Source organism: Ailuropoda melanoleuca, chromosome 2 (genome assembly GCF_002007445.2).
Source record: "Ailuropoda melanoleuca isolate Jingjing chromosome 2, ASM200744v2, whole genome shotgun sequence".
Taxonomy (NCBI): Eukaryota; Metazoa; Chordata; class Mammalia; order Carnivora; family Ursidae; genus Ailuropoda; species Ailuropoda melanoleuca.
The window spans coordinates 2,320,126-2,339,325 of NC_048219.1; the positions used below are offsets into that span (position 1 = coordinate 2,320,126).

The window sequence follows — 19,200 nt, forward strand, 5'->3', positions numbered from 1 at the left end:
CTGCTCTAGAGTTCACACCCTGACTGTTACACTTATGCTTTACAGCAGACCTGCATCAGTATCAGAATCATAGCAAACAAGCATATTCTTTAAGTATTTGATAGCATTGCAATGTATCCAATCCCCGTGGTTATATCAAGAGTCCCATAAAGTGGGGCGCCTGGGTGGCGCAGTAATTAAGCATCTGCCTTCAGCTCAGGGCATGATCCCAGCATTCTGGGATCGAGCCCCGCATCAGGTTCCTTTGCTGGGAGCCTGCTTCTTCCTCTCCTGCTCCCCCTGCTTGTGTTCCCTCTCTCACTGGCTGTCTCTCTCTGTGTCAAATAAATAAATAAAATATTAAAAAAAAAAAAGAGTCCCATAAAGTGTCCATGGCACAGAGTTTTGCCAAGCAGGAAGACAGAGGCATAGCTCCATTCGTTGCCTCTTTATTTTTTTTTTAAGATTAAAAAAATTTTGGGGGGGTAGGGGTGTACCTGAGTGGCTCAGTTAAGTGATTTCAGCTCGGGTCATGATCTCGGGATCCTGGGATCAAGCCGCACATCCGGCTCCTTGCTCAACGGGGAGCCTGCTTCTCCCTCTCCCTCTGCCCCCCACCTTGGGTAGTCTCTCTCTCTCTCAAATAAATAAATAAAATCTTAAAAAAAATTTTTTTTTTGGTAAGTAGGCTCTATGCCTAGTGCAGAGCCCAACACAGGACTTGAACTCACAACCCTGAGATCAAGACCTGAGCTTAGATCAAGGGTCAGATACTTAACCAACTGAGCCAGACAGGCACCTCCTTTTTTTTTTTTTTTTCTTTTTAAGTGATCTCTACACCCAGCGTGGGCCTCAGACTCACAACCCTGAGATCCCAGAGCCACATGCTCTACTGACTGAACCAGCCAGGTCCCCTGGAGGCCTGTATTTTGGCTATTTGCATAGCTCTAGGGTGTCAGGATAGCTGGTTGTTATGTAATTTAGACAATTTATTCTGCCAGAACACTGTTCTGTTTTCTATTTATTTCACCCTAGGCTGGATTTAGGTGTTTCCTTAGTAACCCCGTTAAACTTTCTACCATTCCTGCTGCTGTAGGATTATGAGCATCGGATTTTCTTCTTCCCGGCCTAGACCTGTGGCCTTACTGTAAAGTTAGTTTCCTGGTTTGATTCTGTGGCCCGGGGCGCGGTGGGGGGATTCCATCGATACTAGTAAGTGTCTGTATGTCTGGCATTGTGCCATTAGCATCTATGTAAACCCCAGTCCTGAGAAGTATCCGCCACAGCCATTTCTGGTCTCCTGGTGACCCAGTCAGGGCTTCAGCATACTCTGTCCGCCAGATTTTTCTTCTGCTAACTCTTCAAATTGTGTGCCCTTTTTTTCTGTTGTCAACCGACCTAGAAAAGGCTGGCAGATTTGACAATGTTTTAGTATGTGCTGTTTCAGGACCACCTTTCTCCCTTCATCATTTCATTGATGGGTTTGTGCCCAACTGTCCATTTGTTTGGGGACCCCATCTAGCTAGAATTCTGTCAATTAACCATTTTTGATGTTATTTTCCCAGTTAATTTCTCTACTTTCTCATTGTATGTTGCTTCTTGAGTTTTACATTTCTAGGTGCTAAGACATGATCCCCTGTTACTTATGACTCTCAGACCTGGTGTATATTGGTTTTCTCCACACTGATTGTCTGTTTATTAGACATTTATCTATTTTTCCATTTGGGGCACCGAATTATTAGGCCATTGGCTACTGCCCATGGATCATATTTCAAGATAACTTTAGGAAGTCCTTTGCATAAGTTCTGACTTATTGGCCGCTGTACTGACTTTAATTCATCATATTGAGCTGCCTTGTCCGTCCCTCTACCTGCCAGAGTTCTGCCTGTGGTTGCATTTAGGGCTGCTGCTTTCCACGGGATATCTTGTGATATGAGTGGGGCACTCCCATTCTTGGGCCATCACATCGCCCATGCCCTGGTGTCAGGTCAGACCAGAAGAGTGGCGGTCCAGGTCTTCCCCACCCCCTCTGCTCATGGGGCAAGTCTATTAAAGGCTGAGACACTGCCTTCTCCATGGAGGACCCTGCTTTGCCCTTTCCCTTAGGTATCATTTCCATTGAGATGAATAGGACCTCGTGTGACCCACTTTGTTTGGTCAGCACTGAATCGAGCTCATACCAAGATGAGTTACTTGGTTCTTATTTTGGGGCTACCATTGGTCCCACTGTATCCTGTAATGCAAGGGTGGACTGCTGCCCCTTTCTTCTTTTTTTTAATATTTTATTTTTAAGTAAACTCTACCCCCAATGTGGGGCTTGAACTCACAACCCTGAGACCAAGAGTCGCATGTTCCCTAATGGAACATGCCAGGCGCCGCATCCCTTTTTCTCTATTGGGCTAGTTTTCTATATCAGAAAATGTCTTTGCCCAGTCAGCAGAAAGAATGCTATGCCTGATTTTCAGAATCTAACCCAGAGTGACCCGTCAGCAAGACCATGAGTCATGGAAATCTCTTGTTTTCTTTGGTGGTACAGGTGCTCAGGATAATAATGCCATGTGGCCCTCTCTAGTTCATCTAAGGACGTGTGTTGTTTGAGCCTTGTGGAAAGTCTTAGGCTTTTCCCCCTAGTGATCTGATATATTGTAAAAGAATATTTAACATGGAGTCTGTTTTCCCCAGTAGCCAAATGATCCTATCGATTTTAGGGTCTCTTTTTTTTTTTTAATCCTAGGCTATGTCCTTTACGTATTCATTAATAGATTCTGGTGCGGTGCTCCCTCTAATGACTAGAGTTTACCTACAATGTGAACTAAGATACTCTTTTTTTTTTTTTAATTCATTTGGGAGAGAGAGAGAGCGCGCAAGAGCAAGAGTAGGGGGAGGGGCAGAAGGAGAGGGAGACGCAGACTCCCTGCCGAGCAGGGTGACTAACAGGAGGGGCTCCATCCCAGGACCCGGGGATCATGCCCTGAGCCGAAGGCAGACGCTTAACCGACTGACCACCCAGGCGCCCGTAAGATACTCTTTTTTACAATTTTATGGTGGGCACCTGTCCATTCTTTTATTTCTAAGTATCTTATGATTTTATCTGTTCAACTTATTGTATGTTTTCTGTCTGTCCCTCTAATTATGATATCATGTCCGTAGTAATGTATAAGGGAGTTAAACACTCAAATCCCTGCAAGTACAAGGCTATTTATATGTCTCTGGACTCGTTTCTGAAATGTCTATCATTTTCTTTGCCAAGTGATCTGGTGATCCGGAAGTAGTGGTATTACAAAAAAACATGTTACTAGAATCTGTGGAAGACATGTGTTTTCTTGGCTATGCAGAGCTCTTTCCTAGGACTTCTAATGTGTCAGATGAGGGCTTGCCATACATTTTATTTTGTAATCTTGTACATTTTGTTTAATTTTGCACATTATATTTCATTTTTATTTCTGTTTCAGCTGTCAGTATGCATCTTCCCTCTGGCCGCACTGATGATTTACAGGGGTTCAAGTCTGCCTGTTTATGCCTTCTTTTCGAATCCTGTAAAAATGATTATGACCTCATTGCTTCATCCTTGAGTTCTGTATTGCAGAGTATGAATAATATATGGGGGTATAAAACGGGTAACCAAAAGAGAAGAGCTACCTCTTCACATGACTCGATATTGAGAAAGGTTGCTTGACATTGTTGTCATGGAATAAACGGGGATTTGGTCGTGAGAAAGATCCTGAGTTCTGTCTCTTGGCTGGGTTTCGAGCCTGAACACCAGGTTGGCTTGGGGAGACTTTCACCTGCTGTGACCAGAAGGGGGCACTGTCCCAGGTTGCCTGGTAAAAGGTACAAGGGTGGGCTCTCCCAAGCCTTCTTGACTCTTCCGCCGAGAACACTGTTGACCCTCTCTCCACCTGCTTAGGTCCCATTCAGGGTTCAGATTTCAGCTCAGACAATTCCTCCTCTGGGAAGCCAGGCTGCTTCTTTCTTTCTTTCTTTCTTTCTTTCTTTCTTTCTTTCTTTCTTTCTTTCTTCTTCTTCCTTCTTTTTTTAAAAGATTTTATGTATTTATTTGTCAGAGAGAGAGAGCACAAGCAGGGGGAGCGGCAGGCGGAGAGAGAAGCAGGCTCCCCACTGAGCAGGGAGCCTGATGCGGGATTCAATCCCAGGACCCCAGGATCATGACCTAAGCCCAAGGCAGACGCTTGACCAACAGAGCCACCCAGGCGTCCGTAAAATGAGGATGACCCTAATACCCACTTCATGGCACTACTGTGAAGAATGAATAAATGGATACATGAAAACAATCCCTGGCAAATAGAAAGCATTTGATAAATTATTATTAATAATAATTTTGGTTATTAATAACGATCATTTATTCATTTTATTAATCCTTGCTAATTTTATTGTTCTCTGGCTTCTCTGCTCTGGCTGAGGCTGGCTTCGCCCTCTCTGTTCCCATAGCCCTGGCTCTCATGATGCTGAATTGTACTTCACTTCGCTTGTCTGCCGCGCTCTGAGCTGCCTAGGGGCAGAAGTGTGTCCTTTACCACTCTACACCAGCATCTAGTAGGACTCAAGATCCTTGCTAGGAATCAAATTATGACTCAAGGGATGATGTAATAAGAAGAGAATTGGGGTCTGGAGCGCCAAGGGAATGGGCAGTCCGAGATCTGCCTCCTGCTTCCTGGGCTGCTCTGAACAAGTCCCTTCATCTCTCTGGATTTGGGCTTCTTGTCTATAAAGGAGATGGTTATAAATGCCTCCGGGCTTTTCTGGAGTGAAGGTGTTCAAGCCCCTGGCTTGGAATTGGCATCAATGAAGTTATTTACTAGTAGCTTATCAGACTGTAAGTTGCAGGAAAGAATGACAGAGGAGATGTGACATCCTCTGTGCAGAAGCAATCAGCCCATATTCCAGACTCAGAGCTGGAGGGAAAGAGCCCTAAGAGATGATCCAGGCTTGCTGACCCACTGGACAGAAAAAGTAGGACACAGCAATTGGGCAGGACAACTGTCCTTTTCTATAGTTCCCTGGACGTGTAGGGAAGACATCTAGGACTCAGACCTGAAACGCCCAGCCCTTGGCTTCGGGTGGAGCTGCCACCATCACTGGCCTCTAAGCTGAGGGGCATCCCACTGCCACCCAGCGGCTGTTTCTACCATGCACAGCGCCGTTCCTCATCCTCGTATTGGCTTTGACTGCCCCCTAGGGGCCATTTTCTCCAGACCCATGCTGCCAGCTGCATTCCTCCAGGAAAAGGATTGGGGCCACCATGTGGCTTTACATATCATCCGCATGCCAACTGCTCCCCAAATTATATCCCCAGCCCACACTTCTCCCCCGAACTCCAGACTTGGAGATCCAACTGCCACTTGTCATCTCCACTGGGAAGTCTAACGGTCATCTCCATCAGAATGTGTCCAAAGCTGAGATCCTCACCCACCCCCATCCCAGTTATGGCAACGCCATCCTTCCAGATGCCAGGCTGAAACCCAGGGTGCCATCCTTGACTCATCTTTCCTTCACACCAAGTCCAACCTGTCAGCAAATCCTATTGGCTGAACCTTCAAAATATGTCCAGAATCTGACCACCTCTTGCCATCCTAGTCCAGGTTACCATCATTTCTAGACTAATTAAAATAGTTTCCTCTCTGGTTCATTTGGCCCTGCCCAGCGGCTCTTGTCTCAGCTGGAGAAAAAGCCAAAGTCCTTACGAGTTACGAGTTACGAGTTACTGATCTAACTCATCTCCTATCTAACTCATCTCCTATCATTCTCCCTGTCACTGCGTTCCCTCCCTGCTCTTGTCGCTAGTGTCAGGCATGCTCCTGCCTCAGGGCCTTTGCACTTGCTCTTCCCCCTTCTTTCAAATAACTACATGGCTGGCTCCCTCATTTCCTTCAGATCTTCACTCAAAAGACGCTTCTCCATGAGACTTTCCCAGGATATCTTATCAAAATTTCAGCAGCTCTCTGACATTTCACATCTCCCCACCTTGCTTTATGCTTTTTTTTCTTAATATTTATCACTATTCAGGGATGGGGAACTGCATGATAGACATTAAGGAGGGCACGTGATGTAATGAGCACTGGCTGTTATATAAGACTGATGAATCACTGACCTCTACCTCGGAAAACAATAATACATTATACGTTAATTGAATAAATTTTAAAAATTAATAAAATCGGGAACAAGACAGGCTAAAAAATATTTATCGCTATTCAATACACTACACATTTTACTCATTTATTCTCTGTTGGAATGTAAGTTCCATAAGAGTAGTGCTGTTTATTTTGTTCCCTGAAATATCTCCAATGCCTATAACAGAGGTTAGTGATATTTGAAAAAGGAAATGATATCCTTCTTTTATTTTAAAAATTTTTTAAATGCTTTCTTATAAAATAATTACTTATTTATTTAAAATTAAAAAAAAAATATTTGAGAGAGAGAGTGTGCAGAGGGGAAGGGAGAAGCAGGCTCCTCACTGAGCAGAGAGCCTGATGTGGGACTCGAGCCCAGGACCCTGAGATCATGACCTGAGCCGAAGGCTGATGCTTAACTGACTGAGCCACCCAGGTGCCCCTAAAAATAAAATCTTAAAAAAAAAAAAAAAGGATTGTTGTCAAACTTGGGATAACCTCTATCAAGCATCTTACGTGGGTGAGCTATAAGGTTCGGAAGGATTTCCCACAGAGTAGCTTCTGGCTTCCTACATTGCAAACCTTATTTCTCCTCCAACATGCTCCCAGCAGGCGGGCCAGGGGTGACAAGGGTCTCTGCTTCTGCACCTTCATATCACAACAGCAGGGAGGACAGCACAACGGGCTGGAGGAATTTTCCCGGAAGCCTTTTTGGAGCATCCAGAAATAGTAAAACCAGACCCGGAAATAGCCAGAACCCCATTCACATATCCTCCCAAACCCGAACCCAAACCAACCCTCCTTTAGGGAGCAAGATTCCAAACACGCCCGTGGCACTGAAGTGAGGTGTGACGGAGCAGACGGGGTGGAAAGAGACAGTGGTCTGATCGTGGTTAGAAAGTCTCACTTTTGCAAATTTTATAAAGACATATAACCCCATGCAAGTAATGTGTCCTAAAGCTTAATCTTCACAGGCTTCATGGTAAATCTGCTCCCGCTGAAGCCCCCTCGGGTCCTCTTGAGCCCCCAGGCCTAGCCTCGGGTGGCATACAGAGTAGCATCGAATGTCGAATGTCGGCTCTGGCAGGGACAGCCATTAGAGAGCTTTGGGCCTGGTGGCTGTTTCTTTGTTTTTGTTTTATAGAGAGGAAGAGAGAGAGAGAGAGCATGAGCCCACAAGTGGGGGGAGGGGCAGAGGGAGAGGGAGAGAGAGAAAGTCAAGCAGACCCCGTGCTGAGAGTGGAGCCCGACACGGGACTCGATCTCATGACCCTGAGATCATGACCTGAGCCAAAACCAAGAGTGAGATGCTTAACCAAATGAGTCACCCAGGTGCTCCAGGGCCACTGGTTTCAACCTTCCCATGGAGTCTTGGGACTCTGAGGTGATGTCTCAAAGGCTACAAGTGGGGACTTCTTGAAACGTGGTGCACTTCTGTTTAAATAATAATGACGTTAGGTGCCATCATCCAGCCTAGCACGCACTTGGCACTTTACTATGTGACAGACGCTATTCTAAGTATCCCACTCGTATCAAGTGACTCAATCCTTACAACGAACCTATGAAGTTGGAACTATCATTTACATATTAAAGGTTCCATGTAGGGGCACCTGGGTGACTCAGTCGATTAAGGGTCTGCCTTCGGCTCAGGCCATGATCTCAGGGTCCTGGGATCAAACCCCATGTCAGGCTCAGTCATGATCTCGGGGTCCTGAGATGGAGCCCCACTTTGGGCTCCCTGCTCAACAGGGCTCTTCCTCTGCCCCTCTCCCCTGCTCATGCACGTGCTCTCTCTCAAATAAATAAATAAAATCTTTTTTAAAAGTTTCCATGTAAGAAAACTTTAGAAAAAAATTTCCTTTTTTAAAAAAATATTTTATTTTTAAGTAATCCCTATACCCAATGTGGGGTTCAAACCCACAAACCCGAGATCAAGAGTCACATGCTCCACTGACTGAGCCAGCCCTGTGCCCCATGAAAAACATCGGTCTAATAACAAGGTTTGGAAAAGCCTAAAACGGTCCAAGCCCTTTCTTTTATACATGGGGAAGTTGAACCCAGCAAAAGAGAGGTCATGTGCTCAATACTACACATTTATTCTTATTTTCTGGATGCCTGCCCTGTGCCATTTAGTGGGGCCAATAGATCATACACACAAGACATCAGTTAGCCAAGTAATTTGAGTGAGTGCTGAGATAATAAATTCAGGGAGATGTGACTGAGTGACAAGGAGGGACAGCGCGATTTCAGACTGAGAGGTGGTCTGGGAAGTGTGGTCTGAGGAGGTTACATGTGAGCCAAAACCTGAGTGACCTGAAAAAGCCAGACACGGAACGATATGGGAGAAGAGCATTCTAAGTGGAGGGAACTGTGAGTGCAAAGGCCCTGGGGTAGGAACTCCTGGTCCGGTGCTCCTTTGCCACTTGCTGCCTCTGTAGGGCCCTCAGAGTTGCCCTTTGATGTCCTGGGCCTCCGAGAGCTGCTGCTCTCTGGATAAGCTGACACCTTAAAGCTGAGCTGGAGGTGAACCGGATCTGAGTTTCCCGGTTCCTGTCTGGCAGGGGCTGAGCAGACATCTTCCCCGCCTTCTTTCCCCAGGCTCCAGCCTCAGCCCCAAATCTCCATGGCAACCCTAGACACAATCCTGATCTGAAGAAGGATCTGGAGCACAAAGATCACTAGAAAGAAACCAGAGGGCTGGTGGGCTTGCTCTTTGTGTCCTGCCAGCCTGTCTGCCAGCCCCCACACCCTAGTCTCCCCAAGGACCCCAAACAGGATTCTGCACATCTGCCCCACTGCTGGGCCCAGCAGGGCCTGGATGGAGGCCCGTCTTGCGCGGCTGCCCCAAATGCTGCTTCTGCTGGGGGCAGCTGCCCTGGCGGCATCTGCTTTGGAGACAGGTGAGCATGAGGGGGCTTGGTGGGGTGCACAGAAGAAGCAGTCCTACCATCCTTCGAGACTGTTTCCCCATGATGGGCTGGGACCCCTTGACTTGGAGGAGGCTGGGAAGCCTTGTGCCTGGTCTTGTTTGGTACCCCCAAGCCCCCTGGGAGGCTGGGGCTCCAAGTCACCCAGAAACAGGGGTCTGGTGTGTGCACATCGGGGGGGGCAGTGGACAACACCGTGGGCTTTGGGGTCAGTCTGTGTCCACACTCCCAGCGATATCACTGCTTCACCTCTCGGGGTCTGTTTCTTCAGCAGCAAAGCGGGAATAAGGGCCCTTGCTCCTTAAGGGACTATTGTTACTGTGCATATGAGATGAGATACATGTGTAAGGTATTTGGCGCCTGGCACATAGAAGGTGCTCAATTCATTCACTCTCCAAACCTCCCTCCTCCCCCGTGGGCCTCCAGGGCAGGTTCTGGCGTTACTAGGTTTGTGCAGATTTGAGAAAATGCTCCCACATCCCGAGCCCTGATGGCGAATTTCTTCCCCAAAGACCCACATTCTGGCTGGTCCTTAAGACCCACGGGTGCCCCTACCATGCACCAGAAAAGCCACCTCCTCTTCTCCATCCTTGCAAAAATCAGAGCTGGTTTATTTACATATTATCTCATTCAATCCTCACAACAGCTCTGTCGCAGTGAGGATATTTCGGAATGTAAGGAACAGATACCAAACTAACAGAGCTTAACCCATAAGGACATTTGTTATTTCACTTAAGAAGAGTGGCCATAGATGATTCCAGAAATGGTTTATTTAGCAGCTCAACCATGTCGATGTTTTCCATGATGCTCATGACCTCATCCTTGCAAAATGGCTGCTACGGTGCTGGCCATTACATCCTCAGTCAACCGCTTTCAAAAGCAGGAAGAAAGAAAGCCCCTCATCACACCGCTCTCCCTTTTCTTTTTTTTTTTTCTTTAATCAGAGAAGAAAACCTTTTCCAGGAACCCTCAGCAAGACTCTTCAATCTCATTGGCCAGAATCAGGTCGCATGCCAATCCCTAAATCCCACAAATAGAATTAGAATTACAAAGCTTGGTGGAGGCCAATGACCAGAGGGCTAGTAAGGGCTCCCCCACAGCTGAGAGATATAAGGGTTCTTAAGCAAGGAGCAACAGCGAAAGGCTGTGGGGTGGGCAGGTGCCCAGTTGAGTCTTACCATCCTCAGAGAAGACACTAATAATAGCTAACGCTTCCGTGACAGTCATTAAATGCACAGCGATGTCCTAAGCACACAATCCTCGAGTGTCAATTCCAAAATGTGAAAAGCTCCGAAAACCAAAATTCCTTCTTAACTAATTTACTAGCAGCACCTGACTTGAACTGAAAGGAGGCCGTTTCTTGTCTTTATTTGTCCTGCTTAGGGTTATGTCTGTAGACTTGCTCTAGAAAATGTGCTTGATCACGGAGGACTGCAACATAATCTCCTATATTATCCACGTTATTTTCTAAAATCTGGAAAATTCTGAAATACATCCTAGAGTTTTTGACGAAGAGATTGAGGCCCTGAATTAAATTATTCAACCCTCACAAAAATTCTGAGATTGGGCGATCCTTCCATTTTACCCAGGAGGCACCCGAGGCTCAGAGAGGGTGAGCGACTTACCTGGGGTCACACAGCGGGCAGGGCTCGGAACCGGGCCGCGCGGTTCCAGGGTCCGTGCTTTTCCCTGCAGCCGACCTGGTGGACCTCTGCGGGCAGACGTGGCAGGGGGCCGGGCTGCTGCTGCGCTCGCACGCCGCCTCGCGCAGGTTCTATTTCGCGACCCCGGACACCGACTGCGGGCTCTGGATGCGGGCGGCGGCCGCCGGCGACAGGATCCGCTTCCAGTTCCGCTTCTTCCTGGTCTACAGTCTGGCCGCGGCGGCCCGGACGCCCTCAGGGTCCCCGGCGCCCAACGCCTCCTCCCCGGAGCCCGCCGACCCGTGCGCCCCCGGGTCCTACCTGCAGTTCTACGAGGGCCCGCCGGGGGCGCCGCGGCCCCTGGGGGCCCCTCTCTGCGGCCTCACCATCCCCGCCCCGGTGGCGTCCTCCGGGCCTTTCCTGGGCCTCCGCCTTCTCACGAGAGGCCGCCAGCCCCGCGTGGACTTCGTGGGCGAGGCCACCTCTTTCCGGCTGGGTGGGTGGAGGCTGTTGGCCGGGACCGGGGTCTCCCAAGCCGGGGGCAGCTGCGGGCCTGGGGTCACTGGTGTGGCACCTGCAGCGCGAGAGGATGGGGGACTGGGGCCTGGGCGCGGGGGGCGGGGGAGGGGACTGGCTCCGGGCTGAGCTCGGTCCCAGGGGGGCCATTCAGGACCCCAGAGCCAACCCCATAAATCTGACTCCCAGGGCCGCGTGTGGCAGCCCCCCCTACCGGTGCCTGATGCACGCCCGCACACACTCACCCGTTCCCAACTCCCACACACTGCCACACCGGACACCCGACAGCACACTCACCCTGCACACTCATTCTCAGGACCCCAACACTCCCACACCTCACGTCTCAACACCCACTACGCATACCGCACACACCCTGCATACTCATTCACACCACCCCACACTCCCACACTCACACCCAGTGGTCCCATCACACACCCTGCACATTCACTCATGCGACCCCCCCCACTCACACACCTCACACCCAACACCCACACTCACACACTGTGCACACTCTTTCATACGACCCCACACTCACATGACTGACCCCATGCTCGCACATCTCATGCCTCAACACCCACACACACTGGACACACCCCACACACCGTGCACACTCATTCATGTGACCCTATACTCACACACGTCGTACCCCAACACTCACATTCACACACTGCACACGTTCACACAACCCCACACCCACACACCTCACACCCCAACCCTCACACACCGTGCACACTCACTCACATGACCCCACACTCACACACCTCGTACCCCAACACCCACACTCACACACACTGCGTATGTGCCTACAACTCACAACTTCGTGTTCACTTACACAACTCACACACCCATGTGCCTCACACACCGCAGCACACACCCGCGCCCCTCACATACTGCACACGCACGCACGGTCCACATCGCACGCCTCATCCACAGGCAGTACCACTTTGCACACTGAGATACAACGTACAGACTCTCAGGTTCACACGCGGCTCTTCCGTCGCAGCCCAGCCCTCTGATCGCAGACGGGCCGAGGGAGGACTCTCGGGTAAGGGCCAGCCAGGGAAGGGAACTGATCGTAATTCGTGAGCGTTTCTTAAGCATGGCCTTCGCGCTCAGCATGCCAGCTCTGTCTGCTCCTCGCAGCCGCACCGTGCGGGTCTTCTCGCCCTCGGATTTCTGGATGGGAAACGGCTCGGGGAGGGTAGGTAAGGCGCCCAGGCCTCCCTGCTTACAAGTGGATCAGTGGGATTTTAGCGGCTGGCGAACGTCCTCTCGTTCCAATTGAGTTCAAGGCTTTAGCCCCCGCAGGCGCCCCCAGGCTTGGAGACACTCCCCTGTGTGGCAGTGGAGGCTGTGTCTGGTGATGGAGAGCAGGCGAGCTGCCAAAACCCAGAAGACTCCAGAACCACAGAGAAGCTTTATTGCCAATGCTGGCAAGCTATCCAGGCTGGGGACTTAAACGTGGGATTGTGAGCACTTCGAGACTAGAGCGCGGGGCTGTCTGTGGGCCCGCGCAGGCTCACCAGGAGCTAGACTTCAACGTGCCAGGCCCTGGACAGCCCTTGAACACTGAGCTGGGTTGGCAGAGCCCCTGGGTCGCTTCATGGTCTCTTTAGACGAGGCCCACCTTCTTCTCCCCTGGCCTGGTGCCTCGTCTGAATTTTGGATTTTATTTTTTTAATTAAAAGAATTTATTTTTACTTATTTTTGGGGGAGAGAGGGAGACCATGTGTGCATGAGCAACAGCAGGGGTGGAAGGGAGGAGCAGGGAGAGAATCTTAAGCAGGCTCCAGGACCAGCTCAGAGCCCGTTGTGGGGCTCGATCTCACGACCCTGAGATCATGACCTGAGCCAAAATTGAGAGTTCGATGCTTAACCGATTGAGCCACCCAGGTGCCCCNNNGAGCTTTGGGCCTGGTGGCTGTTTCTTTGTTTTTGTTTTATAGAGAGGAAGAGAGAGAGAGAGAGCATGAGCCCACAAGTGGGGGGAGGGGCAGAGGGAGAGGGAGAGAGAGAAAGTCAAGCAGACCCCGTGCTGAGAGTGGAGCCCGACACGGGACTCGATCTCATGACCCTGAGATCATGACCTGAGCCAAAACCAAGAGTGAGATGCTTAACCAAATGAGTCACCCAGGTGCTCCAGGGCCACTGGTTTCAACCTTCCCATGGAGTCTTGGGACTCTGAGGTGATGTCTCAAAGGCTACAAGTGGGGACTTCTTGAAACGTGGTGCACTTCTGTTTAAATAATAATGACGTTAGGTGCCATCATCCAGCCTAGCACGCACTTGGCACTTTACTATGTGACAGACGCTATTCTAAGTATCCCACTCGTATCAAGTGACTCAATCCTTACAACGAACCTATGAAGTTGGAACTATCATTTACATATTAAAGGTTCCATGTAGGGGCACCTGGGTGACTCAGTCGATTAAGGGTCTGCCTTCGGCTCAGGCCATGATCTCAGGGTCCTGGGATCAAACCCCATGTCAGGCTCAGTCATGATCTCGGGGTCCTGAGATGGAGCCCCACTTTGGGCTCCCTGCTCAACAGGGCTCTTCCTCTGCCCCTCTCCCCTGCTCATGCACGTGCTCTCTCTCAAATAAATAAATAAAATCTTTTTTAAAAGTTTCCATGTAAGAAAACTTTAGAAAAAAATTTCCTTTTTTAAAAAAATATTTTATTTTTAAGTAATCCCTATACCCAATGTGGGGTTCAAACCCACAAACCCGAGATCAAGAGTCACATGCTCCACTGACTGAGCCAGCCCTGTGCCCCATGAAAAACATCGGTCTAATAACAAGGTTTGGAAAAGCCTAAAACGGTCCAAGCCCTTTCTTTTATACATGGGGAAGTTGAACCCAGCAAAAGAGAGGTCATGTGCTCAATACTACACATTTATTCTTATTTTCTGGATGCCTGCCCTGTGCCATTTAGTGGGGCCAATAGATCATACACACAAGACATCAGTTAGCCAAGTAATTTGAGTGAGTGCTGAGATAATAAATTCAGGGAGATGTGACTGAGTGACAAGGAGGGACAGCGCGATTTCAGACTGAGAGGTGGTCTGGGAAGTGTGGTCTGAGGAGGTTACATGTGAGCCAAAACCTGAGTGACCTGAAAAAGCCAGACACGGAACGATATGGGAGAAGAGCATTCTAAGTGGAGGGAACTGTGAGTGCAAAGGCCCTGGGGTAGGAACTCCTGGTCCGGTGCTCCTTTGCCACTTGCTGCCTCTGTAGGGCCCTCAGAGTTGCCCTTTGATGTCCTGGGCCTCCGAGAGCTGCTGCTCTCTGGATAAGCTGACACCTTAAAGCTGAGCTGGAGGTGAACCGGATCTGAGTTTCCCGGTTCCTGTCTGGCAGGGGCTGAGCAGACATCTTCCCCGCCTTCTTTCCCCAGGCTCCAGCCTCAGCCCCAAATCTCCATGGCAACCCTAGACACAATCCTGATCTGAAGAAGGATCTGGAGCACAAAGATCACTAGAAAGAAACCAGAGGGCTGGTGGGCTTGCTCTTTGTGTCCTGCCAGCCTGTCTGCCAGCCCCCACACCCTAGTCTCCCCAAGGACCCCAAACAGGATTCTGCACATCTGCCCCACTGCTGGGCCCAGCAGGGCCTGGATGGAGGCCCGTCTTGCGCGGCTGCCCCAAATGCTGCTTCTGCTGGGGGCGGCTGCCCTGGCGGCATCTGCTTTGGAGACAGGTGAGCATGAGGGGGCTTGGTGGGGTGCACAGAAGAAGCAGTCCTACCATCCTTCGAGACTGTTTCCCCATGATGGGCTGGGACCCCTTGACTTGGAGGAGGCTGGGAAGCCTTGTGCCTGGTCTTGTTTGGTACCCCCAAGCCCCCTGGGAGGCTGGGGCTCCAAGTCACCCAGAAACAGGGGTCTGGTGTGTGCACATCGGGGGGGGCAGTGGACAACACCGTGGGCTTTGGGGTCAGTCTGTGTCCACACTCCCAGCGATATCACTGCTTCACCTCTCGGGGTCTGTTTCTTCAGCAGCAAAGCGGGAATAAGGGCCCTTGCTCCTTAAGGGACTATTGTTACTGTGCATATGAGATGAGATACATGTGTAAGGTATTTGGCGCCTGGCACATAGAAGGTGCTCAATTCATTCACTCTCCAAACCTCCCTCCTCCCCCGTGGGCCTCCAGGGCAGGTTCTGGCGTTACTAGGTTTGTGCAGATTTGAGAAAATGCTCCCACATCCCGAGCCCTGATGGCGAATTTCTTCCCCAAAGACCCACATTCTGGCTGGTCCTTAAGACCCACGGGTGCCCCTACCATGCACCAGAAAAGCCACCTCCTCTTCTCCATCCTTGTAAAAATCAGAGCTGGTTTATTTACACATTATCTCATTCAATCCTCACAACAGCTCTGTCGCAGTGAGGATATTTCGGAATGTAAGGAACAGATACCAAACTAACAGAGCTTAACCCATAAGGACATTTGTTATTTCACTTAAGAAGAGTGGCCATAGATGATTCCAGAAATGGTTTATTTAGCAGCTCAACCATGTCGATGTTTTCCATGATGCTCATGACCTCATCCTTGCAAAATGGCTGCTACGGTGCTGGCCATTACATCCTCAGTCAACCGCTTTCAAAAGCAGGAAGAAAGAAGCCCCTCATCACACCGCTCTCCCTTTTCTTTTTTTTTTTTCTTTAATCAGAGAAGAAAACCTTTTCCAGGAACCCTCAGCAAGACTCTTCAATCTCATTGGCCAGAATCAGGTCGCATGCCAATCCCTAAATCCCACAAATAGAATTAGAATTACAAAGCTTGGTGGAGGCCAATGACCAGAGGGCTGGTAAGGGCTCCCCCACAGCTGAGAGATATAAGGGTTCTTAAGCAAGGAGCAACAGCGAAAGGCTGTGGGGTGGGCAGGTGCCCAGTTGAGTCTTACCATCCTCAGAGAAGACACTAANTCTTCAATCTTATTGGCCAGAATCAGGTCGCATGCCAATCCCTAAATCCCACAAATAGAATTAGAATTACAAAGCTTGGTGGAGGCCAATGACCAGAGGGCTAGTAAGGGCTCCCCCACAGCTGAGAGATATAAGGGTTCTTTAGCAAGGAGCAACAGCGAAAGGCTGTGGGGTGGGCAGGTGCCCAGTTGAGTCTTACCATCCTCAGAGAAGACACTAATAATAGCTAACGCTTCCGTGACAGTCATTAAATGCACAGCGATGTCCTAAGCACACAATCCTCGAGTGTCAATTCCAAAATGTGAAAAGCTCCGAAAACCAAAATTCCTTCTTAACTAATTTACTAGCAACACCTGACTTGAACTGAAAGGAGGCCGTTTCTTGTCTTTATTTGTCCTGCTTAGGGTTATGTCTGTAGACTTGCTCTAGAAAATGTGCTTGATCACGGAGGACTGCAACATAATCTCCTATATTATCCACGTTATTTTCTAAAATCTGGAAAATTCTGAAATACATCCTAGAGTTTTTGACGAAGAGATTGAGGCCCTGAATTAAATTATTCAACCCTCACAAAAATTCTGAGATTGGGCGATCCTTCCATTTTACCCAGGAGGCACCCGAGGCTCAGAGAGGGTGAGCGACTTACCTGGGGTCACACAGCGGGCAGGGCTCGGAACCGGGCCGCGCGGTTCCAGGGTCCGTGCTTTTCCCTGCAGCCGACCTGGTGGACCTCTGCGGGCAGACGTGGCAGGGGGCCGGGCTGCTGCTGCGCTCGCACGCCGCCTCGCGCAGGTTCTATTTCGCGACCCCGGACACCGACTGCGGGCTCTGGATGCGGGCGGCGGCCGCCGGCGACAGGATCCGCTTCCAGTTCCGCTTCTTCCTGGTCTACAGTCTGGCCGCGGCGGCCCGGACGCCCTCAGGGTCCCCGGCGCCCAACGCCTCCTCCCCGGAGCCCGCCGACCCGTGCGCCCCCGGGTCCTACCTGCAGTTCTACGAGGGCCCGCCGGGGGCGCCGCGGCCCCTGGGGGCCCCTCTCTGCGGCCTCACCATCCCCGCCCCGGTGGCGTCCTCCGGGCCCTTCCTGGGCCTCCGCCTGCTCACGAGAGGCCGCCAGCCCCGCGTGGACTTCGTGGGCGAGGCCACCTCTTTCCGGCTGGGTGGGTGGAGGCTGTTGGCCGGGACCGGGGTCTCCCAAGCCGGGGGCAGCTGCGGGCCTGGGGTCACTGGTGTGGCACCTGCAGCGCGAGAGGATGGGGGACTGGGGCCTGGGCGCGGGGGGCGGGGGAGGGGACTGGCTCCGGGCTGAGCTCGGTCCCAGGGGGGCCATTCGGGACCCCAGAGCCAACTCCATAAACCTGCCTCCCAGGGCCGCGTGTGGCAGCCCCCCTACCGGTGCCTGATGCACGCCCGCACACACTTACCCGTTCCCAACTCCCACACACTGCCACACCAGACACCCGACAGCGCACTCACCCTGCACACTCATTCTCAGGACCCCAACACTCCCACACCTCACGTCTCAACACCCACTACGCATACCGCACACACCCTGCATGCTCATTCACACCACCCCGCACTCCCACACTCACACCCAGTGGTCCCATCACACACCCTGCACATTCACTCATGCGACCCCCCCCACTCACACACCTCACACCCAACACCCACACTCACACACTGTGCACACTCTTTCATACGACCCCACACTCACATGACTGACCCCATGCTCGCACATCTCATGCCTCAACACCCACACACACTGGACACACCCCACACACCGTGCACACTCATTCATGTGACCCTATACTCACACACGTCGTACGCCAACACTCACATTCACACACTGCACACGTTCACACAACCCCACACCCACACACCTCACACCCCAACACACACACACCGTGCACACTCACTCACATGACCCCACACTCACACACCTCGTACCCCAACACCCACACTCACACACACTGCGTATGTGCCTACAACTCACAACTTCGTGTTCACTTACACAACTCACACACCCATGTGCCTCACACACCGCAGCACACACCCGCGCCCCTCACATACTGCACACGCACGCACGGTCCACATCGCACGCCTCATCCACAGGCAGTACCACTTTGCACACTGAGATACAACGTACAGACTCTCAGGTTCACACGCGGCTCTTCCGTCGCAGCCCAGCCCTCTGATCGCAGACGGGCCGAGGGAGGACTCTCGGGTAAGGGCCAGCCAGGGAAGGGAACTGATCGTAATTCGTGAGCGTTTCTTAAGCATGGCCTTCGCGCTCAGCATGCCAGCTCTGTCTGCTCCTCGCAGCCGCACCGTGCGGGTCTTCTCACCCTAGGATTTCTGGATGGGAAACGGCTCGGGGAGGGTAGGTAAGGCGCCCAGGCCTCCCTGCTTACAAGTGGATCAGTGGGATTTTAGCGGCTGGCGAACGTCCTCTCGTTCCAATTGAGTTCAAGGCTTTAGCCCCCGCAGGCGCCCCCAGGCTTGGAGACACTCCCCTGTGTGGCAGTGGAGGCTGTGTCTGGTGATGGAGAGCAGGCGAGCTGCCAAAACCCAGAAGACTCCAGAACCACAGAGAAGCTTTATTGCCAATGCTGGCAAGCTATCCAGGCTGGGGACTTAAACGTGGGATTGTGAGCACTTCGAGACTAGAGCGCGGGGCTGTCTGTGGGCCCGCGCAGGCTCACCAGGAGCTAGACTTCAACGTGCCAGGCCCTGGACAGCCCTTGAACACTGAGCTGGGTTGGCAGAGCCCCTGGGTCGCTTCATGGTCTCTTTAGACGAGGCCCACCTTCTTCTCCCCTGGCCTGGTGCCTCGTCTGAATTTTGGATTTTATTTTTTTAATTAAAAGAATTTATTTTTACTTATTTTTGGGGGAGAGAGGGAGACCGTGTGTGCATGAGCAACAGCAGGGGTGGGAGGGAGGAGCAGGGAGAGAATCTTAAGCAGGCTCCAGGACCAGCTCAGAGCCCGTTGTGGGGCTCGATCTCACGACCCTGAGATCATGACCTGAGCCAAAATTGAGAGTTCGATGCTTAACCGATTGAGCCACCCAGGTGCCCC

The 19,200-nt window shown here is 51.1% G+C and overlaps 2 protein-coding genes across 2 annotated transcripts in view; both read left to right on the forward strand.

Annotated features, from left to right (window-relative positions):
- The first annotated feature begins 8,925 nt into the window (after positions 1 to 8,925).
- LOC117796640 (low-density lipoprotein receptor class A domain-containing protein 2-like) lies at positions 8,926 to 14,492 on the forward strand. The gene is made up of 3 exons (XM_034644992.1): positions 8,926 to 9,007; positions 10,730 to 11,173; positions 14,434 to 14,492. The coding sequence occupies exons 1-3, from the start codon at positions 8,926 to 8,928 to the stop codon at positions 14,490 to 14,492; spliced, it is 585 nt and encodes a 194-aa protein (XP_034500883.1).
- A 321-nt stretch (positions 14,493 to 14,813) lies between these two features.
- Positions 14,814 to 19,200, forward strand: part of LDLRAD2 (low density lipoprotein receptor class A domain containing 2) — a 10,508-nt gene continuing 6,121 nt past the window's right edge. The window contains exons 1-2 of the mRNA XM_019799964.2: positions 14,814 to 14,895; positions 16,838 to 17,281. Coding sequence (XP_019655523.2) covers positions 14,814 to 14,895; positions 16,838 to 17,281 — 526 coding nt within the window. The remainder of the gene's footprint in view (positions 14,896 to 16,837; positions 17,282 to 19,200) is intronic.

Bases quoted from the DNA above. Each gene is read 5' to 3' on its own strand.
- LOC117796640 (XM_034644992.1), top strand. From the start codon at position 8,926: ATGGAGGCCCGTCTTGCGCGGCTGCCCCAAATGCTGCTTCTGCTGGGG. The intron at 9,008-10,729 runs GTGAGCATGAGG...TTTTCCCTGCAG, and splicing joins GGCATCTGCTTTGGAGACAG to CCGACCTGGTGGACCTCTGC. The intron at 11,174-14,433 runs GTGGGTGGAGGC...CTGCCTCTGTAG, and splicing joins GGCCACCTCTTTCCGGCTGG to GGCCCTCAGAGTTGCCCTTT.